The 13,436-nt window shown below is 36.5% G+C and overlaps 1 protein-coding gene across 1 annotated transcript in view; it reads right to left on the reverse strand.

The window, feature by feature from the left end:
* Window positions 1-13,436, reverse strand: part of MYO3A (myosin IIIA) — a 218,365-nt gene that overhangs the window by 74,316 nt on the left and 130,613 nt on the right. Inside the window, exons 19-20 of the mRNA XM_046678079.1 lie at window positions 11,697-11,907; window positions 8,757-8,904 (exon numbers count right to left, since the gene is read on the reverse strand). Coding sequence (XP_046534035.1) covers window positions 8,757-8,904; window positions 11,697-11,907 — 359 coding nt within the window. The remainder of the gene's footprint in view (window positions 1-8,756; window positions 8,905-11,696; window positions 11,908-13,436) is intronic.

The following is a 13,436-nucleotide window of genomic DNA, read 5'->3' on the forward strand; positions in this document are numbered from 1 at the left end:
GTAGACACAAAAAGAATTAAAACATAGTCCTTGACCTCAAGGATTTTGCAGCCTAGTGAGAAAGGCATAAACGTAAACCACATACTGTATGGTCAAATATTTTTACTGGAACATAGAGGAGGGAGGAATAGGAAGAAGTCTCACTGATTTTTTGGATTTCAGTACGGAGAAATGAAATATAAGGTAACATTTTTGGCTGGAGTAAGTGGGTGAATAGAGACGTCATTTACTGAGAAAGAATGTAAGTGAGAGGGAAAGATGATGAGTTCAGCTCTGGATAAAGTTCTGGAAGCTGTCCTAAGAGATGGGTTGGAGATGGGGAGTTGAGCATCGCTGGCACGACGGGGGTGGTTGAAATAATGAAAATAGATTATCTTTCCCAGTGAGTCTGAGGAGAGGGTCAAGGATAGAACTCTTTGGGAGGCGAGGATTTAGGGCAGTAATTCTCAACTTTGGCTGTGCATTGGAAGAGACTGGGAGCCTTTAAAAATACTGATGCCTGGATCTCATCCCAAGAGATCTGACTTAAGCGGTCTGGGACAGGTTCTGGACATGGGGGTTTTAGAAAGATACCCAAGTGACTCTAATATGCAGCCAGAGTTGTGAACCACTGATTTATGGGATGGCGCAGAGAGAGTAAGGAGGAACCTATCAAAGAGGAACAGAAATAGAAAGATGGTGTTAGGGATGCCAAAGGAGGCGTTTTCTCAAAACAGGAATCTGTCAACAGGATTGAAAATTACAGAAAGGCTACTAATGTGGAGACTAAAATGTTTCTGATACTAATGACTGATGAGATCAGGAAGGGCCTTTGGCATGGGGGAGATCAGAGCCAGAAGCTATGGACTCAATGTACCCAGGTAGGAAAGAAATAAATACAATGTAATGAATATTGAATTAACTTTCAAGGAGCTTGGTTGTGAAGGGAAGAGAGAGGGCCATGGCTATAGAGATAAGCAGGTTGAAGAAAGGTTTTGTTTTTAAAGATTTTTAAAGATTTCCTGACATATCTAGGCTAAGAGATGGCACTAATAGAGATGCATGGAGGAGGGGTGAAGGGAGAGAGAGAGAGAATGAATATTTGATGGAACAAGATCCTGGGGTAGGAGTTCAGTCAAGATGGTGGCGTAGGTGGACTCCGAACTCATCTCCTACCACAGACAGCAGAAATTTACAACTACTCTTGGGACAATGAGAGAGAACTGAAAAATGAATAAAAAGAACCCCTGCAATAAGGGACAGTGCTGACCAAGGTAGAAGAGGCAGAAATTTCTTTCTGAAGAGAAAAAAATGCCACCTTCATGAGCTGCAGCACTTCACGGCTGGCTGGGAGCAATCCTAAGGTATGCAGCCTTCCCTGGAGGAGCAGAGGATCTGCAAGCCCTCAGGTAACTTGTGGGCCCGCACAGGTGGGGTGCCTGGAATCTCTGCAAGTGTGTCTGCCTTGGCGGGGTAGGGCACGTGCAAAGGGTGGGTCTCCATTGGTGGAGTTGTGGGGCCCCTGAAGTGGGGCGACTGGGTCCATTTCATTGGGTCAGGGCATGTGCATGGGGCAAGACTGTGTTGACAGAGTGTTTGGCTCTGTGGGCAGTGGGGCTTTTAAGCTGCAGCAGACTTGTGTTTCTCAAACAGCCACATAGGGGATTGACCCCACCTTCCAAAGCCTGAAACAACTGGGTGCTCCCATTCCTGGGGCTAGCCTTACTCAGCTGAAATCCTGAGAGAGCTGACAAGTGCCTTACAGGCTGGAGTCCTACAGCAAGTGTAAGCCCCTGAGCCTAGCAACCAGCCATGCTGGGGGCTGACTCACTTAACAGAAAAACTGAAACAGGAATGTGCTATTAGACTTCGCAGCCAGCTGTGTTGGGGTTCCCCATGCCAGAAAAAGAGACTGAAGGGTCCATAGCAGCCACATGCAGCTGAGTATTACAACCAGCTGGCCAGGGAACAGTCTAGCCTGCCCGTGTACTTGCAGCAAGAGCAAAGCTGCCACAACAGAAGGACACATGTAGCCCACACAGGATATTCCTGGAACATTTGGAACTTGCGACAAGAGGGAAGCACACTGCTGGTCCTTATGAGGCATCTCTTACATAAGGCCACCTCTCCAAGATCAGGCAATATAGCTGATCTACCTAATGGCTAGATATAAGAACAGAGAAAGAGGCAAAATGAGGAGACAAAGGAATATGTTCCAAGTAAGGGAACAGGACAAAACTCCAGAAAAAGAACTAAATGAAACAGAAATAAACAATCTACCTGACAAAGAGTACAAACTAAGAGTCATTAAGATGCTCAGTGATCTTTGGAGAAGAATGGATGAACTCAGTGAGAACTTCAATATAGAATTGGAAAATATAAAAGAGAACCAATCAGAAATGAAGAACACAATACTGGAAATGAAAAATTCACTAGAGAGATTCAATAGCAGAGCAGATGATACAGAGGAATGGATCAGTGAGCTGCACAAATGACTAGGGGAAATCATTCAAGCTGATCAGATAAAAGAAAAAAGAATTAAAAAGAAGAAGGACAGTCTGAGGAACCTCTGGGACAACATCAAGCACACTAACATCCATATTATATGTGTCCCAGAAGGAAAAGAGAGAGAGACAAAGAGGCAGAGAATCTATTTGAAGAAATAATAGCTGAAAACTTTCCTAACCTAAGGAAGGATACTGACGTCTAGGTACAGGGAGCACAGAGAGTACCAAACAAGATAAACCCAAAGAAGCCCACACCAAGACACATTATAATTAAAAGGTCAAGAATTAAAGATAAAGAGAGAATCCTAAGCTTTAAGAGGAAGGCAACAACTTACATACAAAATAAACCCATAAGGTTATGAGTTGACTTCTCAGCAGAAATCTTACAGGCTAGAAGTCAGTGGCACAATATATTTAAAGTGGTGGAAGAAAAAAACCTACAGCCAAGAATACTCTACCTGGCAAAGTTATCATTCAGAATGGAAGGAGAGATAAAGAGTTTCCCAGACAAGCAAAAACTAAAGGAGTTTATCACAAAGAAATCAACCTTAGAAGAAATGCTAAAGGGAATTAAGTGGGAAAGAAAAGACCACAAATAGGAATAAGAAAACGATCAAAAAGAAAATTTTTTTTTGAAGAAGATTAGCCCTGAGCCAACTACTGCCAATCCTCCTCTTTTTGCTGAGGAAGACTGGCCCTGAGCTAACATCCATGCCCATCTTCCTCTACTTTATGCGGGACGCCTACCACAGCATGGCTTTTGCCAAGCGGTGCCAGTCCACACCCAGGATCCAAACTGGCGAACCCGGGCCACCGAGAACTAGAACATGTGAACTTAACTGCTGTGCCACCAGGCTGGCCGCCCCCCCCCCCCACAAATTTTTAAAAGCAATAAAAGCACTGGTAAAGGAAAATATATGGTAAAGGTAGCAGATCAACCACCTATGAAGGTAATATGAAGGTCAAAAGACAAAAGTACTAAAATTATCTATCTCCAGGATAAGAGGCTAACAGATACACAAAAACACAAAAAGAGGGTAGACATGATATCAAAAACAGAAAACATGGGAGGAGGGGAGTAAAAGATTAGAGCTTTTAGCAAGAGGTCAAATTAAAGAGACCATTAACTTAATATACACTGCTATGTATGTAAATTATTAGATATGAACCTCACGGTAATCACAGACCAGAAACCTATGATAAATACACAAAAAATTAAGAGAAAGGAACCCAAATATAATACTAAAGAAAGCCATCAAACCACAAGGGAAGAGAGCAAGAGAAGAAGAAAGGAACAGAGAAGAACTACTAAAACACCCAGAAAAAAAGTAACAAAAGGGTAATAAGTGCATTCTTATCAACAGCTACTTTAGATGTCAATGGACTAAATGCTCCAATCAAAAGGCATAGGGTGGCCAACTGGATAAAAAAACAAGACCCATATATATGCTGCATACAAGAGACACACTTCAGACCTAAAGACACTCAGACACTGAAAGTGAAGGGATGGAAAAAGTCACTGCATGCAAATGGCAATGAAAGGAAAGCTGGGGTAGCAATACTTATATCAGACAAGATAGACTTTAAAACAAGAACTGTACAAGAGACAAAGAAGGCACTACATAGTGATAAAGGGAACAATCCAACAAGAGGATATAACACTTGGAAATATCTATGCACCCAACATAGGAGCATCTAAATACATAAAGCAATTATTAATAGACATAAAAGGAGAAATATACAGTAAGACAATGATAGCAGGGAACTTTAACACTCCACTTACACCAATGGATAGATCATCCAAACAGAAGATCCATAAGGAAACATTGGCCTTAAGTGACACTTTAGACCATATGGACTTAATAGATATATACAGAACATTCCATCCAAAACTGCAGAATATATTCTTTTCAAATACATATGGAACATTCTCCAGGATAGGTCTCGTATTAGGTCACAAAACAGGTCTCAATACATTTAAGAAGATTTAAATAATACCAAGTATCTTTTCTGACCACAATATATGAAACTAGAAATCAACTACAGGAAGAAAATTGCAAAAGCCACAAATACATAAAGATTAAACAAAATGCTACTGAACAATGATTGGATCAATGAAGAAATCAAAAAATACCTGGAGACAAATGAAAATGAAAATATGACATGCCAATATTTATGGGATACAGCAAAAGCAGACATCAGAGGGAAGTTTATAGCAATACAGGCCTACCTCAACAAATAAGAAAAATCTCAAATAAACAATTTCACAGTGCACCTAAAGGAACTGGAAAAAGAAGAAAAAACAAAGCCCAAAATCAATAGAAGGAAGGAAATAATAAAAATCAGAGTAGAAATAAATGAAATAGAGAATTCAAAAAATAGAAAAAATCAATGAAACCAACAGCTGGGTCTTTGAAAAGAGAAACAAAATCAACAAATTTTTAGCTAGACTCACCAAGAAAAAAAGAAAGAAGGCTCAAATAAATAAAGTCAGAAATGAAAGAGGAGAAATTACAATGGACACCTCAGAAATACAAAAGATTATAAGACAAGACCACAAAAAGCTATACTCCAACAAATTGGATGATCTAGAAGAAATGGATAAATTCGTAGAATCATACAACCTTCCAAAACTGAATCAAGAAGAAATAGAGAATTTGAATACACCAATCACCAGTAAGGAGATCAAAACAGTAATCAAAACCTCCCCAAAAATAAAAGTCCAGGACCAGATGGTTTCCCTGGTGAATTTACCAAACATTCAAAGAAGAATTAAAACCTATCCTTTTCAAACTCTTCCAAAAAGTTGAAGAGGAGGGAAAGGTTCTTAGCTTATTCTATGAAGCCAACATTACCCTGATACCAAAAGCAGACAAGGACAACACAAAAAAAGAAAATTACAGGCCAATATCACTGATGAACATCGATGCAAAAATCCTCAACAAAATACTAGCAAATTGAATACAATAATACATTAAAAAGATCATATACTATGATGAAGTAAGATTTATTCCAGGGATGCAGGCATGGTTTAACATCTGCAAAACAATCAATGTGATACACCACATTAACCAAATGAAGAATAAAAATCATACGATCATCCCAACAGATGCAGAGAAACCATCTGACAAGATACAAAATCCATTTATGAAAAAAAACCTCTAAATAAAATGGGTACAGAAGGAAAGTACCTCAACATAATAAAGGCCATATATGACAAACCCACAGCTAATATCATTCTCCATGGAGAAAAACTGAAAGCTATTCCTCTAAGAACACAAATGAGACAAGCATGCCCCACTTTCACCATTCATATTTAACATAGCATTGGAAGTCCTAGCCAGAGCAATCAGGCAAGAAAAAGAAATAAATGGGATAAATATTGGAAACGCAGAAGTGAAACTGTAACTATTTGCAGATGATGTGATTTTATATATAGAAAACCCTAAAAAATTCACAAAAAACTTTTAGAAATAATAAATGAATATAGTAAAGTTGCAGGTTACAAAATCAACATACAAAAATCAGTTGCATTTTTATGCACTAACAGCAAAGTAACAGAAAGAGAAATTAAGAATACAATCCCATTTACAATTGCAACAAAAAGAATAAAATACTTAGGAACAAACTTAACCAAAGAGGTGAGAGATCTGTACACTGAAAACTAGAAAACATTGCGGAAAGAAATTGGGGAAGACGCAAAGAAATGGAAAGATATTCTGTGCTCTCGAATTGGAAGAATTAACATAGTTAAAATGTCTATACTTTCTAAAGCAGTCTATACATTCAATAAAATCTCTACCAAAGTTCCAACAACATTTTTCACAGAACTAGAACAAAGAATCCTAAAATTTATATGGAACAACAAAAGACCCCACACAGCAAAGGAATCCTGAGAAAAAAAGAACCAAGCTTGAGATATCTCACTCCATGATTTCAAAATATACTACAAAGCCATAGTAACCAAAGGAGCATGGTACTGGCACAAAATTAGACACACAGATCAATGTAACAGAATCGAGAGCCAAGAAATAAACCCACACATCTATGTACAGGTAATTTTTGACAAGACAGCCAAGAACATACAATGGAGAAAGGAAAGTCTCTTCAAGAAATGGTGTTGGGAAAACTGGACAGTCACATGCAAAAGAATGAAAGTAGACCATTATCTTTCATAATACACAAAAGTTAACTCAAAGTGGATTAAAGACTTGAACGTAAGACCTGAAACCATAAAAATTCTAGAAGAAAACACAGGCAGTACACTCTTCAGTATTGGTCTTAGCAGCATATTTTCAAGTACCATGTCTGACTGGACAAGGGAAAGAATAGAAAAAATAAACAAACAGGACTACAGAAAACTAAAAAGCTTCTGCACAGCAAAGGAAATCATCAACAAAATGAAAGACAACCTAACAAGTGGGAGAAGATATTTTCAAACCATATATTTGATAAGGGGTTAATATCCAAAATATATAAAGAACTCTACATCTCAATAACAAAAAAAACTAACAACCCAATTAAAAAGCTGGCAAAACATCTGAACAGATATTTCTCCAAAGAAGAGATACAGATGGTCAAAAGGCAAATGAAAAGATGTTCAACACCACTACCAGGGAAATGCAAATCAAAACTACAATGAGATATCACCTCGCTCCAGTCAGAATGGCTAAAATTAACAAAACAGGAAACAACAAGTGTTGGAGAGGATGTGGAGAGAAGGGAACCCTCACACACTGCTGGTGGGAGTGCAAACTAGTGCAGCCACTATGGAAAACAGTATGCAATTTCCTCAGAAAGTTAAGGAAGAACTACCATATGATCCAGCTATTCCACTGCTGGGTATTTATCCAATGAACATGAAAACACAAATGCATAAAGATACTTGCACCCCTATGTTCACTGCAGCATTATTCACAATAGCCAAGACATGGAAGCAACCTAGGTGCTCATCAAGTGACAAATGGATAAAGAAGATGTGGTTTATAGACACAATGGAATACTACTCAGCCATAAGAAACAATGAAATCCAGCCATTTGTGACAACATGGATGGACCTTGAGGGTATTATGCTAAGCGAAATAAGTCAGAGGGAGAAAGTCAAATACCATATGATCTCACTCATAAACAGAAGGTAAAAGCAAAAACAAACAATCACATGGAGACAGAGATTGGATTGGTGGTCACCAGAGGGGAAGGTGGGAGGGAGGAGGGTAAAGGGGTTATTAGGCACATGTGTGTGGTGATGAATGCTAATTAGTCTCCAGGTGCTGAATATGTAATCTATACAGAAATCAAATTATAAGGATGTACACCTCAATTTTATATAATGTTATAAACCAATGTTAGCGCAATTAAAAAAAATGAAAATTTAAAAAATAAACTAAAAGAACTACCCAGCTGAAAAAAACAGATCCTGAAGTAGATGAGAATTGTGCAAAGATAAAATCTTACATTTATGTTCTTTTTCTGGCCTAAGGAATGTTAAGATATATATTTTTTCTTTTGTAACCACTGTTTTCAAAATGTAATTTCAAAGTGAATTCTCAATATGCCTAAATATTTTGAATCAAAAGAGGTTCATGTACCTCTTATTTATCTCAAATGTACATGAAAACTTCAGTTCTAATCAGTAAACACAAAACAATTTAATATTATTTAAAAGAGAGAAATCACATATTGAATGATATAAAATACGAGTCTTTTGAACTCGATAAAATTTAAATAATTTTAATACTACAGTTTTGCCAAATGCATCTCAAGAAAGTCTTATTTGTGAAGCTGACTCATAAATACACATTGTATTCTGACAAAATTACCGTTTCATGGCATTTGTATCAGACCCATTATCTTTTGTTCTGTTGCCTAGTTACCGGAATTCTGAAGTTTAATGCATTTTAGATGGATATTTAAATTTCAAACAGAATTTCAGCTATGCAGCCTACAGAAAGAGAAACATGTGGACACATCTGCTTATTAAATTCCCAAAGGGAACTTCTTTGCTTGCAAGGGCTCAGACTTACTAAGGTCTGGAGAAAGGTGCATCGATTTTTGATGGAGGGCATTCAACATCACATATCAAGACACACTAAATTCATACTAGTTTTTGGGTTTGCTTTTGTCTTTACTATGGGCATGGAAAAAAGAAAACCTTTTCTTTGTCTTTACAAAATGTTTAAGGCTTTCAGTCTATGATTTAGGTCCTGCTTCATGAGTTCAGTTGTGCATATAACACACCCACGCATGCATCTTTACAGTATCTCAACTTACCTGTTCCCACGCGAACACGTGTTGGTTGAAATAATACTGAATTTGTTCATTTGCAATGTTAATGCACAGCTGCTCAAAGGAATTTTTTTTGAAATTTTCAAAGCCAAATATATCCAGAATGCCAATGCTCAGTTCATCACCATTCCTGCTGGAAAAATTAGAGGCATTATTTTGAGTTCTTATTTATTTTTTTAAGAGGTATGTAAAGCAGGGCGTCTCAGAGCATGCTTTTGTGATTTAGATAAGAAACGACTACTAGGACATAGAGGGAAAATTTTCTTAATTGAAAAATTTCCTTCCATAGAACATAAAGTAGGTAGCATCGATTTTAATATGTAAACAGTACAATATTTTCCTCCTACTAGACAAACTACTCCTACACTATTTTATAGACTCAAACAAAAGAACCTTTTTTCCTATGGGTTTGTGAGCACAAGATCACAGCTCTGAGTGAGTTATGAATCAGAGAAAACATGGCTGGCACTCAGAACTTAGAGAAAACACGTTCAAGAAAAACCATACCAGAGAAGCAAAAACTCGACGAAAGAGTGTATTTAGTCTTTCATTTTAGGATGACAACTAAAACATCTTGCTAAAAATATTTACTTATTTTAAAGAATCATTATTTATTTTTGGATTATTCATTCACAATTTTTAAATATAGAATAAGTGGTTACCTGGAGAAAGATATAAATACATGTGAATTAATTTTATAATTAAATACTGTAAAATACAATTAGATACTATTTTACAATTAAAGATTCCAAGAGAAGGATGCTCTCCACATTGGGAAGAATTGACTGAATTCAGAATGCAGAGTTACAGAACACTTTGAATATGTGACAGGAGAGACAAAAGAAAAGCTATCCTAATATTTCTGAAAATTCCTATTTTGAATAGTAAGTCTAATTCTATGTGGTTATAGGAGGCAAAATGTCTAGTTAAAATTTATGTGGTTTAGTCAAAATGGTTATTCTTTTACAATCTTTGTGCCACAGGATCCCACTGAGGTAGACGTTTAGCTCGTATAATAACGTGTTAGAGCCAGGAGGACCTTCGCCATGATTTACTTCAGGGATTCTTAAATTGTTTCTGTTAATGGGCCTCAAGGGGTCTGGAACCATAACTGTGTGCGATATTCTGGTGAGTATGCAGTGACATATCCATTTTATATTTTGGAGTGAAGGACATCATTTTCAAGAGATTCTTAAAAGGCTCCAGGATACCCACCAACAATTAAGACCAGTGACTTGTCATTCCATGTCCTTATTTAATAGCTGAGGGGGAAGAGATGCAGAGAAATGCAATCACCTGCCCAGGGTCACACAAGTTGGTGGCAAAGCCTCGCATAGAACATAAGCCCCCCAGAATCTTAGTGTAAATCTTGACAGATTGAACTAAACTATTTCAATGGTCTTGTTTTAGTTTTTTAAAGTTTCTATAAAAATTTTTACAATCTGGGCCTGGCCCTGTGGCTTAGTGGCTAAGTTCACAGGCTCCACTTTGGTGGCCTGGGGTTTGTGGGTTCAGATCCTGAGCACGGACCTACACCACTCACCAAGCTATGCTGTGGCGGTGGCAACTCACATCCAGAATAGAGGAAGACTGGGGAGGATGTTAGCTCAGGGACAATCTTCCTCAAGCAAAAAGGGGAAGACTGGCAACAAATGTCAGTCTTCCTCACTGAAAAAAAAAATAAGAACCTAAGATTTGGATAGTTTTCATTAGTGTGTGCAAGGCAAGTTACCGTGTAACATGTAGGCTATCGTGGAATTTTCCACAGATCACTAGTTTAGAAGACATGTCCTTCTGGGTACCATTTAATACTAAACATGCAGATGACAGCTAACAAAATGAGGTCAAATCTCTGAGCAACTTGCTTACATTCTGTGGAATATACGGATATTGAAAAATTTTTGAATTTTTCCATTTTCATCTGAAAGGCTGGCATCCTTTAGATGGCCGCACATGAGCATACAGACTATTGTGACCATCAAATCATAATGGGCAAATTGGATTATGATTTGCAGATCCAGTCAGATGGGGTGCAGTTCAGCAGGGAGGTGAAGAAGCAATTTTGAGGATAATTTTGACTGGATAATGCACAACGTGATATGTATTTTAGTGAAAAAATAGAGTTCCATGCCTGAAATGTGTATTAAATGATCTTTTAATGCTGGTAAGCAAGTGTGAATGAGGTGATCTTAAGGTAGGCATCTATCTTGTTTTTTCATATACAAATTTCTAAAGAGTATAATTTATGACAGAGTGCAACTTAAGATGTAAATGTAAGGACTTATATTTACACACAATCCCTGACATATAGAGAGCACTGAGTCAACAGTGGCTGCGATGACCTTTCTCTCTAAGATGAGGTGATAGGCAGGCCATAGACTTACAGTCAGATAACATTATTGCTCAAATCCTGGATCTGCCATTTACTAGTTATTTAGAGCATTTCTGAACCAAATTTCATTGGGGTCGTAAAACCCACCCTTATGGGATTGTAGTGAGAGTTAAAATATTAAAAAAAGTTTTCCTTTGGCTTCAAGATTTAATTCAAACTCTCAGAACAAAAACAAAGAACAGCTGAATTAACCTTTTATACAAGTATAAAATGGTAACTGCTGCATAGCACACCTTCTGATTAAAAGACACATAAATTGATAGTAAGATAACACATTAGAAATTCACTTTCTATTATGTTTATTAATGTTGCTACGGTATTTATGTTCCAGCAATTTAAACATTTTAGAGCTGTTTGGCACAAGGAAGTGGTACTAGTAGGAAATAAAGCAGATCTACTGAAATTAACTTTGATAATTAAATGATACCAATTGGAAACATCTTCAAAGGGACTTGGATACAAATCAGTAAATTAGAGAAGAGATTTACATCATCTGACATCTGGGGAAAAAAAGTTTCTATAAAAATGTTTACCTTGGTGATGTGTCATGCTTCAACAAGCTGTTAATGCGATTGACTATCCAACTGAAGAGACGGCCATATAAAGTTTTAGCCATAGCATCTCTGATGTCAGTAGCTTTTTCTACAGTGTTGGGTCGTATGATGGTCTCTCCTCTAGTGACCACACAGTGGGAGGTGAGCGCCTCCTGTAGCTCATCTGCCTGAATGCAAAGCAAAGAAGCAGCTAAAAAATAAACAGATGTGTTAGAAGAAATAAAAATGTCTTAATTTACCTTCTTCAAATGACATGAAATAAATATGTGAAGATTTTATAATGTAAAAATAAGTTACTATTCAATCGTGGTCCTAGTCTCTTCTTGGTTATTTTTCTCTGCTTATCTTGACTGGTCAAACACAGGCTGCTGCATAAGATAGCACAGCCCAGACCACACTGGCTGCCAGAGGGAGGCATTTGCACAAGTGCATGGCTGTTTATGTGATGCAAACATCACTTCACTGAATTATGTCAAATAATTTAGAAACATAATGAATAGATTTGGTATAATTTGGACATTATATACACATTTTGAACATGTAGAAAACTATTGGGTGGTTGCCTAGACTTCAGAAATATACCCAAGCAAATGTATTTTAAGTACCTTCTACGATATATAACCAAAGAGCATAAACTTATCTTGACATTCACATACCTGTCATCACACTACTTTTCAGTTACATATTTCAATTACCAAATTTTGTTAAAACCTGATGCCTGAACAAACATTTATTTAATTTTGATGACAATTTATCGAATATTTATTTATTTTATAATATTTAATATTTAGGATTTATTTAATATTTAATGATGATTAAATATCATGAGGAATTTAAAATTAATAATTCTTAACCTCAGTGAAAAAAACCTCATTTTTGAATATAATAAACATCTTTAACCCAAACTATGACATGACAGTCAGGCTAATTTTTCAAATTAGTTGTTCTCCTTTTCAAATACTTTGAACATTTTGAATTTACTTTCAGTATTTGGGACAAGACACTTCTTGGTTATGTGGCGAAGATTACTAAACCTTATTTAAACAAAATATTTCCTCACATCGTAGAGGTAACATAGATTCACTGCAGAAATCTCACCTTCGAAGTTAACATTCTGCATTTCCTTCTAGGTATGTTTATGGAGATTATCCGCACTTATATTTTTATCTTAAAATAATATCTTAAGCATTTCTCATTTTGTTGAATATTGTTTGTAAGTATAATTTTAATTTGCTGCATAATATTCTGACATAGCATAATATAGCAATAATTTTTAAAATTTTGAATGTTTAGGTTGTTTCCACATGCTCACAATTACAAAGAATGCTGGGATAAATATTTTAGGCATGAATCTGTGTTCTTGTTTTGTACTATTTTATTAGCATAGAGTGCCTAAATTCAGCAATTGGTTCAAAGCATATAAACATATTCAAGCCTTTTGATATACACTATTTAGCTATCTTCCAAAACTCTGAACCAATTACACTCCTATCAACCAAAAGAAAGACCAACAATTTTAATGTAATTTCATGCACACCAGGGATTATTATTTTTAAAAATGGACCATTTGATAGGAAAAAACGTCCCCTTTCAATTTACTTTTAATTGATTCCTAGTGAAGCTGAATATTTTCTTTTTTTCATATTTTCATTGCTGATTTGTGGTTCTTAATTTGTAAACTGCCTTTTCCCATTGATATATGTTCACCTTTTCCTAATC

The sequence above is a fragment of the Equus quagga genome, chromosome 12 (assembly GCF_021613505.1).
Source record: "Equus quagga isolate Etosha38 chromosome 12, UCLA_HA_Equagga_1.0, whole genome shotgun sequence".
NCBI classification, from domain to species: domain Eukaryota; kingdom Metazoa; phylum Chordata; class Mammalia; order Perissodactyla; family Equidae; genus Equus; species Equus quagga.